Below are 26,648 nucleotides of genomic sequence, written 5' to 3'. Positions count from 1 at the left end.
TCAAATAGCACCCTCCAGGGACACTCTGTCTAAACTTTATTTATTTTTATTATTATTTTTTGAGGCAGAGTCTCACTCTATTGCCTAGGCTGGAGTGCAGTGCAGTGGTGCGATCTCAGCTCACTGCAACCTCTGCCCCCAGGCTCAAGCAGTTCTCTTGTTTCAGCCTCCTGAGTAGCTGGGATTACAGGCGTGTGCCACCATGCCCAGCTAATTTTCGTATTTTTAGTAGAGATGTGGTTTCACCATGTTGGCCAGGCTGATCTTGAACTCCTGACCTCGTGTGATCCACCTGCCTCTGCCTCCCATATTGCTGGGATTACAGGCATGAGCCACTGCGCCCGCCTTAAACTTTATTTTGTTTTATGTTAAATTTCTTTTAGACAGAGTCTCACTCTGTCACCCAAGCTGGAGTGCAGTGGCACAGTCGCCACTCACTGCAACCTCTGCTTCCCAGGTTCAAGAGATTCTCATGCATTAGCCTCCCTAGTAACTGGGATTACAGGTGTACAACACCACGTCCGGCTAATTTTTGTATTTTTAGTAGAGACAAAGTTTTGTCATGTTGGCCGTGCTGTTCTGGAACTCCTGGCCTCAAGCCATCCACCCGCCTCAGCCTTTTGAAGTGCTGGGATTACAGGCATGTGCTACCATGCACAGCTAATTTTTGTATTTTTAGTAGAGACAGGATTTCACCATGTTGGCCAAGCTGGTATGGAACTCCTGGCCTCAAGCAATCCACCCGTCTCAACCTCCTGAAGTGTTGTAATCCTAAAGGGATTACAGGCGTGAGCCACTCTTCCTGGTCTCTGTGTCTAAACTTTCAAACACCTTTGCCGCGGCTATGCTTTGTTCAGCTTTCCTGCTTCCATTTTTCTCCTTCGTTCTTATCACTGTCTCACTCACTCTGTTTTTAAATGTAATTCAAAAAAAAAAAACCCTCCTTTATTAGACTGTTAGCTAAGAGCAGGAATTTTTGTCCATTTTGTTCACTGCCACAACGAATGGTCTATTAGATTTGCATATCCATGAAGCCATTTTTATGTTAATATTTAAGAATGTAGGTGTTACCTCCCTACACAAATATGGTTGAAGTTAGCATACCAGAAACATTTGTAACTCATCAGTACAGTGTGTTATTTTTTGCCCAGGATTACTAGATCTGATTACTGGGGTGAAAAAAAGGAGAAAGTTTAGGAGTTTCCCTTATGTGAACTATTTCTTTTGTGAATTGATTGCAAGTTAGGCATGTAATTCAGATGGAGAATTAAAGTCTATGGTGCCATAGAGAATTTTAAGAAGAGCCATTAGGAGAAGCACAGTGTGTATATTTAATGACCCATATCTTTTGTGTTATTGACAAGTAAAAATTTCTATATTACTGTGTACAGCATGATGTTTCTAAATGTGTATACAACGTGGAATGGCTTAATCCAGCGAGGTAACGTGCATTATCTCACATACTTACCTTTTTTTTTTTTTTTTTTTTGGTGGGGGGTGAGAACACTTAAAATCTACTCTTTCTGTTTGTTTGTTTTGTTTTTGTTTTTTTTGAGATGGAGTCTCACTCTGTCGCCCAGGCTAGAGTGCGGTGGCGCAATCTTGGCTCACCACAACCTCCGCCTCCCGGGTTTCAAGCGATTTTCCTGCGTCAGCCTCCCGAGTAGCCAGGATTACAGGCACCCACCACCATGTCCATCTAATTTTTGTATTTTTTTTTTTTTTTTTGAGATGGAGTCTCGCTCTGTCGCCCAGGCTGGAGTGCAGTGGCGGGATCTCAGCTCACTGCAAGCTCCGCCTCCCGGGTTTACGCCATTCTCCTGCCTCAGCCTCCGGAGTAGCTGGAACTACAGGCGCCCACCACCTCGCCCGGCTAGTTTTTTGTATATTTTAGTAGAGACAGGGTTTCACCGTGTTAGCCAGGATGGTCTCAATCTCCTGACCTCGTGATCCACCCGTCTCGGCCTCCCAAAGTGCTGGGATTACAGGCTTGAGCCACCGCGCCTGGCCTTAATTTCTGTATTTTTAGTAGAGATGGGGTTTCACCATGTTAATCAGACTGGTCTTGAACTCCTGACCTCAGGTGATCCACCTGCCTCTGCCTCCGAAACTGCTGGGATTACCGGTGTGAGCCACTACGCATGGTGGAGAAACACTTTTAATAACTATACTACAACTTTTATGTTCAGAAATTTTTGCCTTTAGTCTTACCATATCTAAAATCTACTCTTAACAATACAATGCAATACATTGTTGTTGACTAAGTCACCATATTGTCCAATAGATCTCTTGAACTTATTCTTTCTGTCTAACTGAAATTTTGTATCCTTTGACTAAGAAGACTGGCATCTTTAATGTGTTGACTTAGAAAAGACCACATATTGTTAGGAAAGAGGTTCTGTGTAGAAGACAATTGACAATGGGAAAGGCATAACCACTGTTCCATTCACCTGAAGACACTGACCAGGAATTGTAGATGTGGGTTTTCTAATGGCTCATTCAGCCCCCGTCTGCTGGCTATGTGCAAGTTACTATGCTTGGTGTCTTGCGAGTAGATGGGGATGGACTGCCCTGCCCCCTAAAAGCTCAGGAGGCAGAGGCTGCAAGATGGTAAGGATAGAATGCAATCACAGGTGAACCAGCTTTCCTGGTAGAGAGTAGGATAAGCTGATGTCTGGCAGGGAGAAGCAGTCAGGGAAGACATGGGGAGGAGGTGGCGGCAGCATCAAGTGGAGCACTGGAAAGCACCAGTAGGACTTCAGCAGGTGGAGAAAGGCCCCAGAACAGCCTGTGCCTTGGATGCTGCTGGTACTTTAATGATCTGAAGATCTCATCAGAAAGCAGATTCTCATTCTGTAGTTCAAGGGGAGGAAGCAAAGATTCTACATTTCTCACAAGCTCTAAAGGACAAGTGTCTAAAGGACCACAGAGCTGCCTGCCTCTGCTTCCTTGTCCTGTGAAGTGGAGGCCAGCCTGGAAGCAGTGGCACAGGCTTCAGATGCCATTGAACTGAGCGGAGCAGGAGCCCAAGACTGATCTGGCTTTAGGTGCTCGAAACCTTTCTTTGATCACAGGGCCATTAACTCTGCCTTTGGGCCTCCTCCTTCTCCTGAAATCCCCTTTTAAAAGTTCACTTGGTAATTTCCATCGATATCTATTTGATTTTATGATCTGTGAACTCTTAGGACATATTGCCAGAATGTTACTTTGGTCCTTCAGAAAAAAATTTATTCTTTTTTCTTTTTTTGAGACGGAATTTCATTCTTGTTGCCCAGGCTAGAGTGCAATGGCGCGATCTCAGCTCACTGCAACCTCCGCCTCCCAGGTTCATGCGATTCTTCTGCCTCAGCCTCCCGAGTAGCTGGGATTACAGACATCCGCCACCATGCCCAGCGAATTTTGTATTTTTAGTAGAGATGGGGTTTCTCCATGTTGTTCAGGCTGGTCTCGAACTCCTGACCTCTGGTGATCCACCCACCTCGGCCTCCCAAAGTACTGGGATTGCAGGTGTGAGCCACAGTGCCCAGCCTAGAAATTTATTCTATTATTGGTAGATTTCTTAATGTTTTTTTAAATAAGCTGCCATCTTCTTGTGATCAAGTTCAAAAAATATATTTTTTAAAACCATATGAATTAATGAGGTGGGCCTCTTGTTCCCGCCTAATTGGGGGAAGAGGAGATTATATCAATCATCATTTTAAAGCCGTCAGGAGTCTCAGTTAACCTGTGTAACTTTAGCAGGAGCCACCAAGGTAACTGCAGATGGCCTAAGTTGGATACCATCAGAATTCTGCTCTTGCAGTGTTTGGGATAATTGTGGTGGAGACCATGAATTAGAAACACACATAGGCAATACCCACTTACTTATTGGTGGCAGGGGAAGACCTAGAAACATCGTAGAGATGTTTGTGCTTCCTCCCAAGGGCCAGCAGTTTACACCCGCGGGCCACATCACACCAGATTGATTTTAGTGTATGTGGTTTACATTAGTAATTTGATCCTTTCATTAAGACTCCTGCACCTATTCTTTGTGTAAGAATTGAAGCAGGTCTGATTTCCGACAGTTACAATGCTGTCCCCAGTATATTGGGGCAGTATATTGTTGTTGTTCAGTGTTATTTAAGCATGGCAGGTACGTATGTCCACAGATGTATATTAAATATATACATACATATATGTTTCCAATTTTCTTCCTAGATCTTGGCCCTGATTGCATTCATCTGTATAGAGACCATCATGGCGTGCTCCCCGTGTGAAGGCCTCTACTTTTTTGAGTTTGTGAGCTGCAGTGCGTTTGTGGTGACTGGCGTCTTGCTCATTATGTTCAGTCTCAACCTGCACATGAGGATCCCCCAGATCAACTGGAACCTGACAGTGAGTACAAGTGGCCACTCTGGCCACGAAAGGATCACGTGCCGGTTGGCTCCAAGGAAAAGGTGGAATCTCTCTAGGTTGTGTTTGGTTCTAGTTCATTTTGATCCTTAAATATTCCATTTTAATTCAACTGTGAAATTTTAAATTTCTTTACTGGGTCGCGCAAAACTACAAAATAAGCTGAATCTTAACTAATGGGAGAAACATCGTAACAATTATTTTGGCCACTTTAAATATGTCATTTCAGTTTTGCGATCATCTGAGAAGACTGGTCATGTTGATATTTGGAGAATATGGGAAATAATACGGTGTAGACATTTACATATTTTTCAGACTGGACCTAAAAGCCATTTATAAAAATATTGATTCTGGAAGAATTGAAAATGTGAATGAAAATGCCAATAACTTACAGAGCCTAGGAATTTTTTTTTTTTCGAGGTGGAATGTCACTCTTGTCGTCCAGGTTGGAGTGCAGTGGCATGATCTCGGGCTCACTGCAAGCTCCGCCTCCCAGGTTCACGCCTTTCTCCTTCCTCAGCCTCCCGAGTAGCTGGGACTACAGGTGCCTGCCACCATGCCCGGCTAATTTTTTTGTTTTTTAGTAGAGACAGGGTTTCACCGTGTTAGCCAGGATTCGCCTCAGCCTCCCAAAGTGCTGGGATTACAGGCGTGAGCCACGTGCCCAACCTGAGCCTAGGAATATTATTAAATTCAAAGCAACTAGGAGGGCCTGGGGGGTTTGGTGGTTTGATCAGAAAGTCTTGAGTGGAAACCTGCCCTTTTCTCCCCATGGTTTGGGTTCTTAGCCCTGTTTGGCCACCCTTGTTAATCAGACAGGAAGCACAGAGCTGGTCAGTCCTAGACTCCCTTTCCTAGACTGTGTCCTTACTGTGCTGAATGAGAAAGGGATTTTTAATATCATTTGGTTTTCTTGATATTTATTTGCAAATTAGCATGTGCAAGAGCTTAAAGGGAGTCAGTCAGGGAAATCCACGTAAGCACAGTCGGCTGCCTCACCCTGCTGTGCCTGTGGGATGAAAATGCCGTGGAAACCTCAGCTGCTGAGGGGGAAGCAGGAGGAGAGCGCCTCAGACCAGCTACCCTTGCCTGAGATCGGGAGCCACACAGAAGCCACACATGGCTCTGTGTGTGGCTGCTGCTGGGCCCATGAGAAAGTATGGGCCCCAAGGAGGAGGCTGGAGCTGCCACCTCCTTGGCAGGGCTGCTCTCCCGGTGTGCCCTGGGTGGGGAAGGTCCTCCTTACAGGTGCTCTCTGTGTTGTCCTACCTGGCACAGACTCCTAAAGGAGGAAAAAGGAGAGCTGCTGATCTAGAAAAGTAGATGTCAGTTAAAAACTTAGCTGTTTTTTGTCTTAGCACCGAAAGCTGAGAAAAATGTGGTGGTATTTTAAATTTAAGCTCTAAAACCTCAAGATAACTAGAAGCATTTTGTCTGAGTTTTTGTGACAGGTTGTAATGTCTCAACTATTTTTAAAATGAGGTTTATGTTATCCATAAGAAAATGCTTACAGAGCATGTATTAGACAGTTTAAGAGAACTTTGCAAACCTCCCGCAGTTAAAATGCTCATACCATGGATGCAGGGTCAAGGTCAAGGTCAGCATCTTGTTCATTGCTATCCTACTTTCCTGGTGTTCCTGAAGCCTGTCAATAAATACTTGTTGAGTAAGGGGCTGGGCTGTGAAATCCTGTGGGAGGACCTATTTGACAAAGAAGCAGCTGCTGGAAAGGTTAAGACTATAGGCATTGAGTCAAACAGACCGGGCTGGGTTCAAGTCCAAGGTGGCTGCTAAAACGGACTGTGCATGACCCTGGGCAAGTCACTGAGAGCCCTACATTGGTGAAAAGTCAGCACTGGTAAAGTGGAGATAATTATTTTTTACAGGGTTTTTTTTTAAGTATAAAATGAGGTAATGTGTGTAAAGGCACCTGGTAAGGCCTCAAATCAGTGGGCGCTGCGGCCAGTGCCACGATGTTAATCTCACTGAGTAAGAGGTGTCCTGGCACGCTGCTGTTATGTTATCCACACTGTTCCCCTGTTTACTTCCACCAGGTTTGACTTGACCCCCTTAATTCTGTTTTGTCAGTTTATCTGACAGCCATTCATCTGTTAAAGGACTTCACGCTTCAGAGTTCTTACTAATTTATACCAGCGTTTATCCCCAGAAATACCTACTTTGTGTTGTTGTTTGTTTGTTTTTTGTTTTTTTGAGACAGAGTCTTGCTCTGTTGCCCAGGCTGGAGTGCAGTGGCATGATCTCGGCTCACTGCAACCCACACCTCCAGGGTTCAAGTGACTCTCCTGCCTCAGCCTCCCTAATAGCTGAGATTACGGGCATGCACCACCACACCCAGCTAATTTTTGTATTTTTAGTAGAGATGGGGTTTCACCATGTTGGCCAGGCTGGTTTCAAACACCTGACCTCAGGTGATCCACCCACCTTGGCCTCCCAAAGTGCTGGGATTACAGGCGTGAGCCACCATGCCCGGCCCAGAAATACCTATTTAGTGAGCTTTCTGGAATTCTGCTTTTTCTGTTTTAATCATGAAAGATTTTCCACTTGTTAACTACCACACTACTATGTCACCGGTCATGTTGAGGTGCATCCCTTCCCCTGAGAAGTTGATACTCATTCTTTTCTCTGAGTGGTGGTGGCCTGGGCCTGTGGCTGGGTGGTGATGTGATCACTTGAGAATACCATCCTGTTCGTTGGGATCCATTCCAGGCTTTCTACTCTTTTGGAGCAGATAAAAGCTGTGTGTTTGCCCAACAAAAGGCCATATATATTACATGAACCTGAGGAGATGGTACCTTTTTTTTTTTTTGAGATGGAGTCTTGCTCTGTTGCCTAGGCTGGAGTGCAATGGCGTGATCTCGGCTCACTGCAACCTTTGCCTCCTGGGTTCAAGTGATTCTCCTCTCTCAGCCTGCTGAGTAGCTGGGATTACAGGCGTGCACCACCATGCCCAGCTAATTTTTGTATTTTTAGTAGAGATGAGGCTTCGCCACATTGGCCAGGCTGGTCTCCAACTCCTGACCTTAGGTGATCTGCCCACCTCGGCCTCCCAAAGTGCTGAAGTTACAGGTGTGAGCCACCGCGTCCAGCCAAGATGGTACCTATTAAAGGCAGCTCGTGTCCAATGTTCTCTGAGAGGGGTGAAAAAGTGAGCTCCTCAGGGCCCATCTTAACTCATCAACTCGCTACAGAAGGGTTAGCCTTGGCTGTGTTGTGTTTCTATAACAAGGTGGTGGGAGTATTGGGAGTATTTTTGTCTCCAGCAGAGCCAGCCTGATGGTTAAAATAGGGTATGATTGGTATGGATTTAAAAACACAGGTCATTCCCGGAGCCCAGGTTGACATAAATATGGATGAGAAATGATAAATAAGGAGGACAATGCATAATTTTCTGCAAGCATAATTTGATGGAATTTGAAAGATTCTGTTAATGTCAAGTTTTTGGTTTGGGTTGTGTTTTCTTTTTTGGATGGATTGTGGGACTTGTTCTTTGATATATATATATCTCAAAAAAGTATATATATATATACTTTTTTATTTTTTGAGATGGAGTTTTGCTCTTGTTGCCCAGGCTGGAGTGCAATGGTGCAATCTTGGCTCACCACAACCTCCACTTTCTGGGTTCAAATGATTCTTCTGCCTCAGCCTCCCGAGTAGCTGGGATTACAGGCATGCACCACCATGACCAGCTAATTTTTTTGTATTTTTAGTAGAGAGGGGGTTTCTCTATGTTGGTCAGACTGGTCTTGGACTCCCAACCTCAGGTGATCTGCCCGCCTCAGCCTCCCAAAGTGCTGGGATTGCAGGCGTGAACCGCCACGCCTGGTGATATTTGTTTTGCTCTGTGTCCTAGGAGCTCACCCACTCACATATTCCACCCCTGTTTACTTTGATTAGTGCCACAGGGCTCCTCCTTTTCTCCCCTTCCCTTCTGGGATGTGGTGCTATCTAAAAGGCATGTCTGATCCTCCCCCATCCCAAAAGCCTGCCAGTGGCTCCTACTCAACTGGCCCTAGAGCCCAGGGCCAGCTCAGCCAGATTTCCCTGAAGAGGAGCTCTGCACCTTCCTTCTCTACTTCCCCCTCTCCTAATCTCTCTTTTCTAATCTCTTATTTGTCAAATTCTGAAAAAATTATGAAAGTAAATATGGAGTTTAATATACAGTCACCACCTGGGTCAACAAATAGGAGATTGTCAACACCCCAGAAGCTTCCCATGTGTATTTTCCAGCCAAACACACCTCCTGCCCCTTCCCCCAGTCCACCATCCTGACTATGTGGTGGTCTTGCCCAGTTCATCTTCAGCCCACTCCAGTCTGGCGGCATTGAAAGTCCCCTGGTCAGGAGCCTGGGATGGGGCCTCCGTGTTCCCGGATCCTCTGGTTGCTCTTGGGTTCTCACCCTACCCAACGTCCTAGCAGTGTCTGCTATGGGGCACTCTGTCCCTCCTGCCATACTCTCTCATCTCGCATCCTGAGCCCCCACACTGTCCTGTTTTTCTTCTTCCGCTTTGATCACCTTTACTTAGTGGGGTCTGTGGCCCCAGAGACCTCTTAGGCCTCTCAGAACCTAGGCCGGGTGCTGTGGTGGGTTGAGAACAGTTGGCAATCACCCGTAGGGTCCACTGGCTGAGCCCTGAGCCCTTGTGTTTTTTTTTTTTTTCTGATACCAAATACATTTTCCACACCAAGCTGTTCTGTAATTCTTTGACTCTGACTGGATGTTCAACAGTTCCATTCAATTCTGACACTAACTCTCAGGGTTAGCACAGATCCCACAGGTGAGGGCCCACAGGTGAGGGACTCAGGAAGGTGCTTTACTTAAACAATCACTGATATGTTTTAAAGGATACAACTCAGGAACAGCCACATGGGAGAGATCCATAGGGTGAGGCCGTCAGATGCAGGAGCCTCCATCCTTATGGAGTCAGAATGAGCTCCACTCAGAAGCTCCCCAGACCCCATCGTTTAGAAATGTTTTCTGGAGATTTCACTAGGTAGGCATGACTGATTGGCCATTTGGTGACTGAACTCAATGTCCAGCTCCTCTAACTTCCCTGGAGGTCCAGGGGATGGGGCTGAAAATTCCCACTCTCTAATCACCTGGCTGGCTTTTCTGGCGACCTGCCCTTATCCTGAAGCTGTCTACCACCCTATTCCCACAAAAGTCACTTCATTAGCGTAAACTTGGGTATGATTGAAAGGGACTCATTATGAATAACAAAAGACGCTCATATCACTCACGAGATTCAAGGATTTGATTAAATATTTTTCATTATAGCACACTCATTCTTTCTGGGACCCAGTTTCCTCATCTATGAAAGTAGAACAAAACTTGTTCATTTTGGATCATAATTTAGAATTCACTGGGAGTGATGTGATTGGCACAGTGACTCCATAGATAGTAGCTGCTGCTGTCATCAACATTATAATTATCCCTTTGATCCTGGGGCCGTTCAAGTACAAGTGAGTGCAAAGCGTGGGCCGAGTGCTTGCAAACGTTCTTGTCTCCTGGATGTGTAGGACAGACGCTAGAGCCAGCCACACAGCACATTGGTTTGAGGGCCAACCAGGATTGCAGTGACAGCCCCAGGCTGATTCTGTGTACAAATATTTCATCTGTTATCAGTTCATCCTTGATTTGTTTCATGGCCCAGGAACTCAAGTGCTTGATGCTGACTAAGATTTGCAGTATTCCAGTATTGGGCCTTTCAAATTGTGTGAATAATAAGTGCTTATTGTAAAAAAAACAAAACAAAACAAAAAACAAACAAACCCCAAAAACTAGAAGATAATAGGTAATTAAAAAAAAATCATCTGATGACTGAAGAGAAATGAAAACTTGTCCACACAGAAGCTTGTAGGTTCACAGCTACATTATCTGTAATAACCAAAAAGTAGAAATAAATGTCCATCAACTGATGAAGGATAAATAACATGTGGTGTATCTATACAATGGACTATTATTCAGTAATAAAAAGGAATGAGTACTGATACATGCTACAACATGAATAAACCTTAGAACCATTATACTAAATGGAAGAGGCCAGGCACGAAAGACATGTTATATCATTCTATTTGTATGAAATGTCCAGAATATTTGTATATTTGTGGCAGAGTTCACACACACACACACATACACACACACACACAAATGTCCAGAATAGGCAAATCCATAGAGACAGAAAGCAGATTGGTGGTTGCCTAGGGTTGGGGGAGGAATGAGGAATAACTGCTAATGTGTACGAGGCTGTTTTTGGAGTGCTAAAAACGTTCTAAAATTACATTGTGATTGAATTGTATACTTTAATTGGGTGTATGTTATGGTATGTGAATTATATCTCAATAAAGCTGTTTAAAAATACGCGATATGACCCACTGAAGGGTAACCACTTAAAACACTTGAGTATGAATCCTAAAGTGTTCTCTCTAGACTGTTTTTTGCATATGCATTGTGTTGTGATATGTGAGTGCAGAAAAATAGAACCATTAAAGTCATGCATTTTCATTTAAATTATTGTACCTTCCATGTTAAATATACAACAACATCATTATTTTTAATGACTGCATAGTGTTCCATTATGGAAATCCCATTTTATTGAACAACTCCCCTATTGAGCACTTTGTGTGCTTCCTTATACTTAGACCTTTTTGCCTTTTATCATTTATTTATTTACTTTTTTGGAGACAGAGTCTCATCCTGTCCCCCAGGCTGCAGTGCAGAGGCGCAGTCTTCGTTCACTGCAGCCTCGACCTCCTGGGCTCAAGCAATCCTCCCACCTCAGCCTTCCAAGTAGCTGGGTCTACAGGAATGCACTACCATGCCTGGCTAATTTTTTTGAATTTTTTGTAGAGACAGGGTTTTGCCGTGTTGCCCAGGCTGGTCCCGAACTCCTGAGCTCAAACAATCCACCCACTTCAGCCTCCCAAATATTGGGATTACAGGCAGGAGCCACCGTGCCTGGCCCCTAATATGATTTTTTTTTTTCCGAGACGGAGTCTCGCTCTGTCTCTCAGGCTGGAGTGCAGTGGCGCGATCTCAGCTCACTGTGACCTTTGTTTCCCAGGTTCAAGTGTTTCCTCTGCCTCAGCCTCCCGAGTAACTGGGTTACAGGCTACCACACCCAGCTAATTTTTGTATTTGTTTAGTAGAGACGTGGTCTCGCCATGTTGGCCAGGCTGGTCTAGAATTCCTGATCTCAGGTGATTCGCCTGCCTCGGCCTCCCAAAGTGCTGGGATTACAGGCATGAGCCACCACTCCCAGCCCCCACTATGATATTTAAGATGGATTTCCAAGTGTAGGATTCATGGGAAAATGACATGAACCTCTTTAAAACCCTTGATACCTATTGGCAGTGGTTTTCCAGGAAGTTGTGTCATTGAAGCCCTTCTTGTTGGTCTTCTCACTGTCTCCAACACACACGCTTACCCCAGGTGTATAGTCTGCTAGTCCCACAGGTGAATAGTAGTATATGATTACCAATTTAATTTTCATTTCTTTGGCTATAAGTAAATTTGAATATTTGTTCCTGCTTATTACCCAGTAGTATTCTTTTTCAAATTGTTTATGTATGTCCTTTTCTCACTTTGTTACTTTTTCTCATTAATTTGCAAGAGCTATTTATAAATTAAAGATATTGAACTTTTTTTTTTTTTTTTTGGTTTTTTGGTTTTTGAGACGGAGTGTCACTCAGCCACCCAGGCTGGAGTGCAGTGGCGCGATCTTGGCTCATTGCAACCACCGTCTCCTGGGTTCAAGCAATTCTCCTGCCTCGGCCTCTCGAGTAGCTGGGATTACAGGCACCTGCCATCACGCCTGGCTAATTTTTGTATTTTAGTAGAGATGGGATTTCACCATGTTGGCCAGTTTTGTCTTGAACTCCTGACTTCAGGTAATCCGCCTGCCTCAGCCTCCCAAAGTGTTAGGATTATAGACATGAGTCACTGCGCCCGGCAAAATTTTTTTTTTTTTTTTTGAGACAGAGTCTTGCTCTGTCACCCAGGCTGGAGTGCAGGGGTGCAGTTTTGCTCATTGCATCCTCTGCCTCCCAGAATCCAGCAATTCTCCTGACTCAGCCTCCTGAGTAGCTGGCACTGCGGGCACCCACCACCATGTCCAGCTAATTTTTTGTGTTTTTTTAGTAGAGACAGCGGTTCACCATGTTGGCCAGGGTGGTCTCGAACTCCTGACCTCAAGTGATCCACCTGCCTCGGCCACCCACAGTGCTGGGATTACAGACGTGAGCCACTGTGCCTGGCCAATATTGACCATTTTGTCAAATGGTTATTTAAGGTTTAATATTTGTCAAGATTATACTTGAAGGTTTCTACATTTGGTATAATGCTTAGAAAGTTCTTCTTGACCAGGGTTATTTAAACACACACACATACTTTTGTGGTTTTGCTTTTTAAACGTAATTTTTATTCTCTTTGATTTATTTTGCTTTAAGGTGTTAGGTAGGAATACACATTTTTAAAAGTATTTGTTCAATAGTTGCTTAACATTGTCATTTGTTTCCTCACTACCTTTCTTTTTAAAATACAGCACTGTGTTTCAAATGGCACTATTCCATTGTCATACCCAATAGAATTAGCAATATTTAATTTTATTTAATATCCAGTTCATATTCCGATTTCCCCTTTGTCTCACAATGTCTTTTTTTTTTTTTTTTTTTTGAGATGGAGTCTTGCTTTGTCACCCAGGCTGGAGTGCAGTGGCCGGATCTCAGCTCACTGCAAGCTCCGCCTCCCGGGTTTATGCCATTCTCCTGCCTCAGCCTCCCGAGTAGGTGGGACTACAGCCGCCCGCCACCTCGCCCGGCTAGTTTTTTGTATTTTTTAGTACAGACAGGGTTTCACCATGTTAGCCAGGATGGTCTCGATCTCCTGACCTTGTGATCTGTCCGTCTCGGCCTCCCAAAGTGCTGGGATTACAGACTTGAGCCACCGGGCCCGGCCCACAATGTCTTTTTACTTTTTTTTTTATTTGTTTTTGAGATGGAGCCTCGCTCTGTCGCCCAGGCTGGAGTGCAGTGGCGCGATCTCGGCAAACTACAAGCTCCGTCTCCTGGGTTCACGTCATTTTCCTGCCTCAGCTTCCCCAGTAGCTGGGACTACAGGTGCACACCACCAGGCCTGGCTAATTTTTGTTGTATTTTTTGGTAGAGATAGGGTTTCACCATGTTAGCCAGGATGGTCTCAATCTCCTGACCTCGTGATCCGCCCACCTCGGCCTCCCAAAATGCTGGGATTACAGGCGTGAGCTACCGTGCCCGGCCAACATTTGTTTTGTTCAAATCTTGATGCACACAAGGTCCCCGCAAACAGCTCCATTCCCCCAGCCCTGCGCTTTTGTTGTTGTTGTTGAGGCAGAGTCTCTCTCTGTTGCTCAGAGGAGTGCAGTGGCGCATTCTGGGCTCACTGTAACCTCTCCCTCCCGGGTTCAAGCAGGTCTCCTGCCTCAGCCTCCTGAGTAGCTGGGACTACAGGCACATGCTACTATGCCCAGCTAATGTTTTTTTTTTTTTTTTTTTTTTTGAGAGGGAGTCTCACTCTGTCGCCCAGGCTGGAGTGCAGTGGCGAGATCTTGGCTCATTGCAACCTCCGCCTCTTGGCCTCTAGCGATTCTCTTGCCCCAGCCTGCCGAGTAACTGGGACTACAGGTGCATGCCACTGTGCCTGGCTAATTTTTTGTGTTTTAGTAGAGATGGGGTTTTGCTATGTTGCCTAGGGTGGTCTCGAGCTCCTGAGCTCAGGCAGTCCACCCACCTCAGCCTCCCAAAGTGCTGGGATTACAGGTGTGAGCCACCACACCTGGCCACGGCTAATTTTGTATTTTTAGTAGAGATGGGGTCCAGCTAATTTTTGTATTTTTAGTAGAGACGGGGTTTTACCATGTTTGCCAGGCTGGTCTCTATCTCCTGACCTCAGGTGATCCGCCCACCTCGGCCTCCCAAAGTGCTGGGATTATAGGCCTGAGTCACCATACCTGGCCCCCCTTTTTCTTTTTATTCTGTTGACTTGTTAGAAAAACTGGGTCATTTATCCTGTAGAGGGTCCTGCAGTTGAGTTGACTGTGTGCACCCTCATGGTAGTGTTTCACATGTCCTTCTTTCCCCATCTCTGTGACCTAGTCATTGGTCTCAGGGCAATGTGGTACCATAGCAGCTGCTCTGATAATTGAAATGTTTTCTGATCTGCTGTGCCCTTGAGGCAGCCACTTGTCACATGTGGCTACTGAGCACTTGAATTGTGGCTAGTGTGATTGAAGAGTGGAATTTTTTATCTTATATGAATTAGTTTAACTTTAGTCACACATGGCTAGTGTTTGCCCTATTGGACAGCACAGTCCTAGAAGCTCAATTATATTTAGATTCATCTTTTAAGCAAGTGCTTCAGTATTTAAATATAATTCAGTGGGATTTGAGGAGGCAGATATGTTATGCTCTTATTGGCAGTTGCTGGCATTTTTTTCCCCTAGTTTAATCTGGTCCCTTAGTCTCAGATCATATTGGAAGATTATTTTGTATCTTTTTAAAATAGGCTTTTTGAAATTTTTTTCCCTGTATTCGCTGATCCCATTCATCATCTCATTCTCCATTCACTATTGTTAATGATCATTGCTAACACAAATTTAAACCTATGGATACTCCTACAACTTTAACATTTTTGACTGTTTTCTCTTTTCTTTTTCTTTCTTTCTTTTTTTTTTTTTTGAGACGGAGTTTCGCTCTTGTTGCCTAGGCTGGAGTGCAACGGCGCAGTCTCAGCTCACGGCAACCTCCACCTCCCGGGTTCCAGCAATTCTCCTGCCTCAGCCTCCTGAGTAGCTGGGATTACAGGCATGTGCCACCACACCCGGCTAATTTTGTATTTTTAGTAGAGACAGGGTTTTTCCATGTTGGTCAGGCTGGTCTCGAACTGCCAACCTCAGCTGATGTGCCTGCCTCAGCCTCCCAAAGTGCTGGGATTACAGGCATGAGCCACCGCGCCTGGCCTGTTTGTTTTCTGGCCGTTTGCTGCATCTCTATTTTTAAAAAGTCACTGTTAATGTCGATACTGTTTTATTTGATGTTTGACCTCACAGTGTATTATATTTTCCCCTTGTTTCTGAATAGTCTTTGCTTTGGGAAGTATATTCTATACTCTCTTTTTACCCCTATAGCATCTTACCAGAGCTGAGTGTAACTAAATGCTTTCTGGTTTGAATTTGTGAAAAATTTGCCCTGGCTTACGCAGGTCGTAGCTGAAACCCATCCTGCTGGCAGATGTATCTGAGCAGAGTTTTCCGTGAGCCAGGAGCAGGTTGGGTGTCTGCTGCAAGGCTCAGCACTGTTACGATGCCAGCATTGTCTCTTTACATCTTATTTTATTATTTTATTGAGACAGAGTCTTGCTCTGTCACCCGGGCTGGAGTGCAGTGGCGCGATCTTAGCTCACTGCAACCTCTACCTCCCGGGTTCAAGTGATTCTCATGCTTCAGTTGCCCAAGTAGCTGGGATTACAGGTGTGCACCACCACGCCCAGCTAATTTTTGTATTTTTAGTAGAGATGGGGTTTCACCATGTTGACCAGGCTGGTCTCGAACACCTGACCTCAAGTGATCCATCCACCTCAGCCTCCCAAAGTGCTGGGATTACAGGTGTGAGCCACTGCACCAGCCATCTTTACATCTTCAAAAAGAGGAAATTGACCTTGGAGCCAGGCCAGACCAGAGGACCCATCAGGTGTTTATAGTGTAATCAGCCTGGCACTCAGGCAGTTTGGGCTTTTTCTTGAATTTTTTTTTCCTAAAGAGGTTTTAGAGGTACTCTGTTATGACCCAGGCTACTGGGGGCCTCAGGCCAAAGTGGTAATAATAGAAGTGACAGTAAATGTGTAAGCAGCCGTAGCTGTGGGCCAGGCACCATGCTGGGCTCTTTACCTGTATAGTTCCATTTAATTCCTTCAACAACTCTGGGAGGAATGGGGTACATTCTCAGGTAAAGCACAGAAACAAAGTAGCTTGTCCAAAGTCATAGGGGTGGTTTGGACCCTGCTCAGGCTGTGACCTTTCATTACCGTGCTATGTTCCCTTCTACAAATAAGACAGGAGTTAAATCTATGAAATGGTGGATGTGTGCTGTGCGAGAAGCTTAGGAGAAAATTCTCCAGGCTTTAGTGACATAGAGGCTTGAAAGACTGCTTGAGAAAGAGCGTGAGGTCTGGCTGTGTGCTTTCTATGTGTGAAAGTTTGTTTTGAATGTCACATGTGAGTGCAGGGAATGCTGGAGGGATTTCACCAGTTTTAGTACATTTGGACCCCTGGAGAGCTTTGTCCATAGCAAGATGATTTGAGTGTGGTTTTTAAAAGATGGCACCAGACCTCTAAATGGTAATTACTGTTATCAATTTTGGTTAGTATTTTTCAGAAAGGGTAGTGGGGTTGGTGAAAATGAAGATTTTGTGGTGGTGATTTATCAAGTAGTGTCATAAACTTTGCCTTCTTTTGTGTGACCAGTAACCCTGTGACATTGAGACTGAAATATGGAGCCACCAGGGAGGTTGGGTATTGTAGGTCTTATTTTGAAAGTTCTTCAGTTGCTTTTAGAGCAAAGATGGAATGGTTCTTCTCACTTGTTTTATTTTGTCTCTCTCTCTCTAGGATTTGGTCAACACTGGACTCAGCACTTTCCTTTTCTTTATTGCTTCAATCGTACTGGCTACTTTAAATCACAGAGCCGGAGCAGAAATTGCTGCCGTGGTAAGCAAACTCAAATGGTTAAAGCAGGCTGATCTGGGGACCTCCTGTGACCTGCTCGCCTGTCCCTGGCATTTGTCCTGCTCCCCCTCCTATGGCTTTTCCTTTGCTAAAGATGATGTTACTGGGCCAGTGGGGGTCCCAGTCCCTTCAGTGCTGTGGTTCTCAAAGTATGGGCCCCAGAAGAGCAATCTCAGTGTCTGTTAGACATCCTTAGGCTCCACTCCAGAGCTACTGAGTCAGAAATGTATTTGAATGAACCCTCTGGATGATACAGATGCATACTCAAGTTCAAGAACCCCTGCTTTGGTTCGTTTCCAACACAGTCCTTGATGATTGTCAGTGATGTTGTTTAAGAGCCTTACCTGGCCGGGCATGGTGGCTCACGCCTATAATCCCAGCACTTTGGAAGGCTGAGGCGGGCAGATCATGAGGTCAGGAGATCGAGACCACGGTGAAACCCCGTCTCTACCAAAAATACAAAAAAAATTAGCTAGATGTGGTGGCAGGTGCCTGTAGTCCCAGATACTCAGGAGGCTGAGGCAGGACAATGGCGTGAACCCGGCAGGCGGAGCTTGCAGTGAGCTGAGATCACGCCACTGAACTCCAGCCTGGGCGACTGAGCGAGACTCTGTCTCAAAAGAAAAAAAGAAAAAAAAAAAAAAGAAAGAGCCTTGCCTGCCTGGGGAAGGGAGGGGAGGGTTCTTGAATGCAGTCATGATGCCGTTTAGCAGTCACAAGACATTTCAAGGTGGAAATGCCATGGCGGGTGGGGACCAGATAATGTAGGACTTTCCCTCTGCATGCCCTGCATTTCTGTATTGCTCTCAGTTTATGAGGAACAGGTATCCTTTTTGTAATGGGGGGATTAAAAGGTTTATAAATGATTAAACTAGCTGTTCTCTCAGGTACCACTCAGGAGATTTGTCAGTCTTAATAATGAAAACTCTGTGCTTCTCACTCTGGAGCTGCTTACTTGGAGCTGCCCAGTGAGAGGCAGGTGTGGGATGGGGGCTGTGATGTGGAACGTTTGGCCCTGTGGCTTGATTTGGGACCCACATGCAAAACCCTGATTTTCTGTCTACGTTACATTTTTGTCTGCACTGTATTTTCTCATCTGGGACCAGAGGCCCTGAAGGTGCAGTAAAAGAGGTACTTTTGTGATTTTTTTTTCTTATAGGTCCACAATACTTCAAAGGAAACCTTAGGCTGTCTTTAGGTCAGGCAAGATTTTCTGTGTGTCACATGACTAGAGACTCAGCCGTGGTGTGACAGCCACACATCCAGCAGGGCTGGGCACAGGCTTTCCTTTGACTCTGAGCCACCCTGTCATATGTATTTGAAACAAGACTTTAGATTAAATGGGGCTTCTGAGAGGGGAAAGAGATCAAAGAATGAAGGCACAGGGTTGTAGTGGTCAGTTGGCAGAGCAGGAAGGGGCTGCACGTGGCTTGGGTCACCACGGAAGCCTTGGGGGGCTAGGCCACATGCCCGAGGACTAACTGTGCTGGTGTGTTTTAGATATTTGGCTTCTTGGCGACTGCAGCATATGCAGTGAACACATTCCTGGCAGTGCAGAAATGGAGAGTCAGCATCCGCCAGCAGAGCACCAATGACTACATCCGAGCCCGCACAGAGTCCAGGGATGTGGACAGTCGCCCTGAGATCCAGCGCCTGGACACGTGAGGACCTGCCTGGATCCTCCTCCCTCCCATCCTTGTGCCCGTCTCTCAGTCAAGTTTTCTTTCCCTTGTTGTGTCAGATTTCCGTGTGATTCAGTTGAATTTTGTCCTCTTTGGTAAAAGTTCATTTTGGGAAAGGGTTTCCCAAGTGGCCCAGTGGGCGGGTCCGCGGTGGAGTCAGGAGGCCCATATTCCTTGGTGTTTGGGGCTGTGGAGCAGCCAGTGTCACTGCCCAGGTCCACTTGTGGTCTTACCTGCCCTGAAGCACAGGCTTCCTTTGACTCTGAGCCACCCTGTCATGTGTATTTGTAACAAGACGACTTTGGATTAAATGGGGCTGCTAAAAGGGGGGGAAATATGAAGGAATGAAGGGACAGCATTGGAACGGTCAGTCGGCAGTGGTTCTCAGGCAGCCTTAGGCACCACCTGCTCCAAGTCAGTGTTGAGTCTGGCTGCCAGGATCCAACCCACTCCTTGTCTTCCATGCCAGGGCCCCCAGGCAGCCAGCACCAGCCCAAAGGCCACAGGGTTGGGGAAAGCTGATGTCCTATTAGGATGGCTCCCAGGGACCTGTGACTCATGGGAGGGTTATCTTTTGTTTCCTGCTCTGATGAGAAATCACTTGATTCTTCCTCAAATGAATCAGCTTCCTGAACCCCAGATTCTTCTCCAGGAATATGGGGACCATCTTGTTTTCCAGTTTCCTGCCTACCCTAAGTACTTTGAGGCTGAACTGCAGATTTTCAGTCATTTTACCTTCTCAGGTAAAAGCCATGAAAGAAACAAGCCTATTCCACCAGCCAAAGCACTTGCCCATTTGCTGGCTTCATGGACTGCAGGTGGGAGGTATGTGGTTGTGTTAAAAAACAGCATGCACATGCGCACGCGCGCACACATACACACACCCTCCTCTATTTTAGGGTTGTGTGCTAATTTTCTAAATGCCTGCAAAGAGTTCTAACGTGATTCTGAGCAGATTCGTCTAGGATTTGAAAATACTTGAATTTGCACCAGAACACACCCTTCCACCCATGTTTCAAAAGGCACTAACTGTTGCTTTGGGCGCCTCAGTGTCATAACTACATACATCATTCTTGGGAGTTGTTGGGGTGAAAAATCCTAGCTGCTTAAGGTTTCTGATTGATTATTGATAAAGTGAAGATTATTGTGTGTGGTGAATGAGTTCAGTGAGTCCCCATGATGCAGTAGTTTTTTTTTTTTAATTAGAGATTAATTATATCTTTTATGGAAAAAAGTTGGTTTAGTTTGTCAGGTTTTCACTCTTTGAACTGTTTTTAATGTTTACAAACCTCACTCTAGCTCTAACATTTTGTGTTTAGCCCTCACCAAAAAGCACTTACTGTGGTAGGAAGATTTTGCAGTAATGTGGAGAAATCCCCAAGATCAAGTGCTGACAAATGTTGACAGCTTTAGCAGTGTACTGTGTAATAAATAACTCCGAGGGGGCGGCGGGGGTCTTTGTGAGAAAGCGTCCCCTTATGCACATGTGGCATCTCATTCCCCGGGAAAGGATAGCATCTGATCTCACAGTGTTGATCAGGCAACACTGCTGGGCTGGGGGTTGGAGCTGGGGTTAGCTCCCTGCACCAACACCTTGAGTACAATCTGAGTTCGGAGCAGTGGCCCAGGCTATATGGCTGAGCACCATGTCTGCCTCGGGCTGACCCTGCTAGCCTGTTAACAACTGTCTCCCCTCTGCTCCCACAGAGAGGGCAGCCAGGCCGGCTTACAGCTGGGTGTGCTGCCTGGCAGGTCTGTTGAGTGTGTTTGCAAAGTCAAAACTGGGCTTATCTCCCTTTAAGAGTCCCTTTTAAAATAGGGCCACAGAGGCTCAGCCTTGCATTAAATGGGGCCCACTTGGAAGGACCACCCTGAGCTTTATCAGAAATCTCTTGCTGGGAATCTTGTTACTTGGCCCCCAAAAAAGGCCACCTTTGAAGTGGGATTAAAAACAAAAACACCATTCAGGTGGGCTTGTTGCCCAAGTTTTCCAGGTCACTTCAGTAAAACCACTTGATCATCTGGTGAAAGTGGGAGCAGGTGGTCGGCCTCCTGAGGATATGTTGTCAGCTGCAAGAAATAGTTCCAAAGTCACTGAAACTAAATGCAGATGAATGACCAAAAAGGATGACACGCCACAGAGTGACTTACGAGTCAATTTGCATCTTCGTGATAGACTCTTCAGAATTATTTATGTCCCTGTAACTATTTAATATCCTTTGTGCCATGAGGCTCCCCCGTGGTTTTGTAAATGTTCTCCTTGTATTTAATTAACTCCCACTAGGACTGGAAGTGGTGCCACGGACACTTTCTAGTTGATGTAATGTGTGGTTGCACATCTCATCATGTATAGACCATGTGGTGATGAAAGTTCTGGAGGGAATAGCGTTGTCCACGGTGAACGTGAAGACGCCTATATTTTTCTTATATTGCCTCTGTGCAAACAGAAGACAGTCTATATCTGGGGGCCTTAAAATGACCTCTTGGCAAATTGAAGGAAGTGTTTTTGCATTTAATAGTTTCAATAGGGACCAATATCAGTTTGGTTTGGGGCATTTGAAGGCTGAGTGACCTTAATTTTTCTCACTGTTCTGGTGGGATGATATAGGTTTTCACATTTCAAGCAAAACTTGAAGAAACTGCAGTTGCTATGTGCATTTGGATTTGTTCCTGGACACTGTACAGCTGAAACCCTCAAGCATTTGGTGGAACCTCTGGTGGTTTTAGATGGATGCAAACACTGACGTCCTCAGAGAAAGTTTATTTTGGCACTGATTGGGTGGATTTGGTATTTTTTCCCTCTGATTCTCTTTGATATCCTTCCTTCACACTGCTGAAGGCATGGGAGGGAAATATGCTTTCCCTGTCTTAAAGAGGGATTGCAGTCATGAAAGGCTGAAGATACTTGCTGGCCCCACATAAAGCTGGGAAGAGCAGATGCAGTTACAGATTAAAATCTCGTCAGATAAGTTCGATTTGAAGTGAACAGCCATCCGAGGGAGGTGACTTTTGTCTACGGAAAAAGCAAGAATGTGGCAGCCTGCACAGCCCCAATACACATCTTCCTTGGCAACGTGAGCTAACGCCAGCATGGGCAAGGCCAGCCCAGCTCTGAGGGCTTGGCCCTGGGAAGTCAGCGGCACCCGCAGCCCTTTGGGTCCTGTTACTATCCCCTGGCGGGAAGGCTCACGCCTGTGGGCAGCCACGGAATGTGTCTGACCTCCACCCTATGTCGGGTGCTTCTGGGAGAGCTTCGTGACTCAGTTGAAAACATTTTGACTCTCTTCAAGTTTGCAGTTTCATCTGTGGTTCTTGGAAGCTGTCCTAGTGAGTCAGCATTGGGTTAAGCCTGAGGAGACCAAGCTCCAACACCTTTGTGCACTCATGTATATGAATTCTTGCTTGCAGTGAATGAGCCCTGAACAACCCTAGTGTGTGTCATGTCCTGTGTGTGGCCCAGGCGTGTTTTCCTGTAGATTCACATGAGAAAACCTCACCTATCCATGTGCTCTAAGAGGTGGACTGAGGTCTAATCCCTCTCTGGCGAGGTAAATCGCCAGATTTTCTGTGGGTTGGTCTTAACACCTAGGAGATGAATAGAGCGTGGAGACACCTGACCAATTTAGTGATTCTGCAAGGCAGTGATGATTTAAGGGTTCCCATTGTCTCATCTGTGTTCAAAACAAAGCGATCATGAAGTCTTTGTGCCACTGCCTGACTGTCATCTTCTCCAGATCTTGTTTACAGAGAAATAATGACGTTAAACAGGTATCAGAAAGGGGAAAAAAGTTTCTAGGCCAAGAGCTACTGGTGGATTCTCTTGAGCAGAATAACAAGTTGCTTCCTGCTCCAGGGACTGCCATTAGCTTGTGAGGTCTCTAGGTGCCTTGTTAGTTCCCAGTGAAGTTGCAGAATCCAGGGTTTTTTCCAGGTTTGTCTTATTTTATCAGCACCCATGTCCAGGCCCAACAGCTTGGTAGGCTGGTGAGGTCCACACACAGTCCGGTCTGGGAGATGAGGGAGGAAGCGGTGGCCTGGAACACCCCGCCTGTCTTCCATCAGCACTAGACAGCTCAGGCTATCTTGGAAACGTGTACTTGGTTAACTGCCTTCCTGTCCTCTTGTCTTTGAAAGCTGTCTCATGTTCCACAGTCAGCTTGAGGGCAAGAGTGGGATGCTGGGGACAGGTCTTCCCCGTGCTATGGGTGAGCTCCTGGCATCTGGCTCAGGAACATGTGGGTCCAGCAGGTGACTCTGAAGCTGGCTTGGCTGCCATCTCAGACAGGACGCAGGCCTGACACCCTCAGCTTTCAGCTTTGTAAACTTCCCTGGCGCTTTATAGAATCTTGTGTTTCTTCTCTTCTCAGCAGATGTCATTCAAATCACAAGAACTGTCTGGTCGAGAAAGTAATTTAAAATATTTGACCTTTTATGTTTCTTTTATTTAGAAACTGTGAGAGAAAATACCTTCAATATCTATTACGTCTAGAAGAATGTTCTTCTGAAAGTGAATGTTCTGTTTAATTCTTCTTCATGTGAGTGAGTAGCATTTGTACACTCTTCAGCTTGAAGCGGAATAGGTCCTGTTATATTTTCTCTTCTTTTGTCTGGGATATATTCTTTTTCCATTTGAATACAGTTTTTCAACCTTTGGGATTTTTTTTTTTTCCTTTCTAGTTTTTCCTATTCACAAACATAACAGTAAGGGGAAAAAATCACCCACAAGCCCGCTGAGTTTGAATCACTGGCAGCGTGCCTAGAAAAGTTTAGATGATGGGTCCTTGAATGGTGTATCTATTTCATAGGGTAAGTTTGTTGTCTATGTTTTTTATGCTGAGGCTTTAATTCAGGTGACTGCTATCTAGACACCTGGGGTGGCGTGTTTTCTTTGGGATGCATAATACAGAAAGGCCAGGGAGCCTTTGGCTTGGACTCCAGGGAGCTATCGAAACTTTTGAAGTTTGAGTTTAGGAGTAAGAACATATCTCAGACCACCTTAGTCAGCTTTGCTAATGGGATTTAGGGCCAGGCCAGAGTTTCTTTTCCTAACTGTTCCTGAAAAGAGAGATGGTGTGAAACAAAATTTTGATAATGGTTTGTGTGAGATTTGATCATAGTCTAAAACTATCATGTCTTGAGTTGCCTTAGGATGACAGTGCAGACACCCAGTAGGAAGTACCCCCATTTTTATCAGGAAAGTCAGTCACGCGAAGGGATGGTGAGGAGACGAGGGGAGAGGAGGGAGACTTGGTGCCCTTGCACCAGGGTGAGGCCTGACTCACGCTGCTTCCCCCCACAGGCCCTGCTTTGCTTGCCTGCTTTTTCCAGAGTCGATTTTGCAAGTTTCAAGACTCTGTTCCCCTCTTTGCAGAAGTGAGGAAGGCAAATACTCAGGGTTTGAAGGGAGACCTGGCTGGCCCGAGGGCTGGCAGATGCGAAGGCAGGACACCTGGGATGGACTTGTAGGCTGGCCCAGGCCCAAAGGGGGCTGCCTGCTCCCAACTCTTTCACTCTGTAACCCATTTTAAAATGAGTTTTTGAATCTTGCCTCAAATTGACCTACTTGGATAAAATCAGTGCTTTTCCTAACTTGATTTTGTTTGACATGGTTCCCTCTAAGAGAATGCTAGGAATTGAAACTATTTGTATATGTTGAAATTTGTAGGGGTTCAGGAACCCATGGCAGAAACATATTTATTTACAAGTATGACTATTTTTTTTTTCAAAGTAGGCAATTCTGTCTTTGTATATTTTAAGGCAAATAATCACTTCACCTCTGGTGCCTTCCATGCGTCGCATAAGCACTCTTGTCAATCATGGAATTGGAAAAAAAGATGTACATTTAGTTAAGCCAGATAACACTATTTTTGTAGCATGATTTTAGATTGTGTCCTTTTAATATTGTTTTCAACAATGGTAGTTTTGAGGTTTTGGCCATTTTCTCTTTACACTTCGTATGTATTTTAAAGAAGAAAAAAACAACAAAAAAATTCCCTGGCTATTCCTCTTTCCTCTCTGCTGCTGCTTCTCTCACATCTTGTTCCTGCTTATTTAAATAGTCGGAGAGTAAGAGTATATTTCTGTGAAATAATTATAAGTCAGTATAATTGCATTGGCATTTTTTAACCACTTGCTCAGTTTGGAGCCACTGCTCACCTCAAACAGTACAAAGAAAGTGGTTCCATATTTTACAAACAAAAGAGTAGCATCAGAGCCCTGACCTGTCTTTGGGTGTAAAATGGTGAAAGGCCGGCGTCTGGCTCCTTCCCCTGTGGTTTGGGCTGGTGAACTGAGCCCAAGCGTATTCTCTGGCCTGGGCCCCTTCCAGGATCAGTGCAGGCATCCTGCAGAGGCGCGGCCTTCTGCCACTGCAGAGTGGGAAGCTTCCCCAGGGACCTCAGCCGGCTCCGGAGCTCTCACCTTTCACTCGGATCTCGTATTGGTTCGTTGTGGATGCTCTGGCTAGGCTTCGTGGCATATTCCAGGCTTCAGGCCTGAACAAAACAGGCTGCTTGCTGTGAGGAGCTAGATAACACCAAGACACAGACATATACTCTTTAGCAGCTCCTTTCGCCTCTCCTTCCTGCAGGGCGTGAGTTATGGCTGGTCCCAAAACCCCTGAATAAACTAGCTGAGCCATTGCAAATGAAGGTACAGATGGATTGAAACATAAAATCGTAGCTTTTGATATCCTTCTGAAGGGTCAGAATATGTAATTATTTGATAACCAAGGAAGTCAAGCCAGATGGCTAAGTAGTAACTTTCCAATATGATTTATCCGTGGTACTTCACCTGGTGGCACTTTTGGGGGGCAATATTAACAACTATCACATTTTACTTGTTAAGTCTCTTTCATTCTGGCAGTTTAAAGACACAACTGTGGGCTTTCTGAGGCAATGCCCATTGGGCAAACTTAGGTTTATGTGTTTGGTTTTTCAGCTGACACGGAAGCCCTGGGTGGGTGCCCCCTGGCTGGCCTGGCTCTCGGGTTCAAGTCTGTATGTCTGGAGTGGGTTGGGGCCCCAAAGCTTTGCTGCTATTGATTTGTCCCCGACAGCAGGCAAAGCCTCACATTGCCCTCAATTTTCCCCCTTTCATTTGAAGGACCAATTTTTCACGGTACTTGTCTTGATCTTTTTCATAGTGTTCAAATCTGTATTTTTGTATGTAGAGGAAAATAATTTTCTCAACACTAATCGTTAATAACTATTGTATTAAATCGTCATGAAGGAACTCTTGTTTAATAAATGGACGTGTAAGGATGTCGTTGTTTCTCCTCACTCTGGCTGGCCTCCTCTGCCCCTTAAAGGTTATGGATCCAGTTCCTGAAACAGGGCTGCTGTGTGGAGGTTGAACAGAGCCATGATCCTCGGTGGAACAAGGCCTCTGGGACACCAGCTTTGCCACTTTGCCAGGGCTGACAAGGTGGAACGTAAGTTCCACCAGGGGCCTCTCCGCTCCTGCACACCCAGCTTTCATATGCATTTTCAGCACATGTGGTGTGTGACAGTTTGGGTGGAATGTCTTGTCTTTTCCCATCAGCCTGGACAAGAACGCTGACCTGGGTCCTCCAGGGCTGCAGTTCTCTGGGCTGTTAGAGAGCCCCAGGGTTCCCACTGCCTGAGGCTGCTGTGAGACACTATCCTGATGTGTAAGTGAGAGGGCCCTGGGCCAGTTACCCAACCTTTGTCTCAGTTTCTTTGTTTGTAAAACAGGATAGTGTGAGAACTAGAGCCAGGGTCCCCAACCCCTGGGCAGTGGACTGGTACTGTGGGGCCTGTTAGGAGCCAGGCCGCA

At 45.6% G+C, this 26,648-nt stretch overlaps 1 protein-coding gene across 2 annotated transcripts in view; it reads left to right on the top strand.

Moving 5' to 3' along the window:
- The window catches only part of CMTM4 (CKLF like MARVEL transmembrane domain containing 4), an 82,648-nt gene extending 56,535 nt beyond the window's left edge, over positions 1-26,113 (top strand). The window contains exons 2-7 of one of the 2 annotated variants that reach the window (XM_038008383.2): positions 4,198-4,374; positions 17,053-17,151; positions 18,670-18,830; positions 19,932-19,933; positions 21,371-21,396; positions 23,558-26,113. In XM_038008383.2, coding sequence (XP_037864311.1) covers positions 4,198-4,374; positions 17,053-17,151; positions 18,670-18,830; positions 19,932-19,933; positions 21,371-21,396; positions 23,558-23,611 — 519 coding nt within the window. In that variant the 3' untranslated portion in view covers positions 23,612-26,113. Of the gene's footprint in view, positions 1-4,197; positions 4,375-17,052; positions 17,152-18,669 lie in introns of both variants that reach the window. The other variant, XM_007993583.3, reaches the window with a different exon arrangement.
- The last annotated feature ends 535 nt before the right edge of the window (positions 26,114-26,648 follow it).

Source organism: Chlorocebus sabaeus, chromosome 5 (assembly GCF_047675955.1).
Source record: "Chlorocebus sabaeus isolate Y175 chromosome 5, mChlSab1.0.hap1, whole genome shotgun sequence".
NCBI lineage: Eukaryota > Metazoa > Chordata > Mammalia > Primates > Cercopithecidae > Chlorocebus > Chlorocebus sabaeus.
Note: the sequence above shows the minus strand (reverse complement) of the source record. Positions and strands in the feature narration are given on the sequence as shown.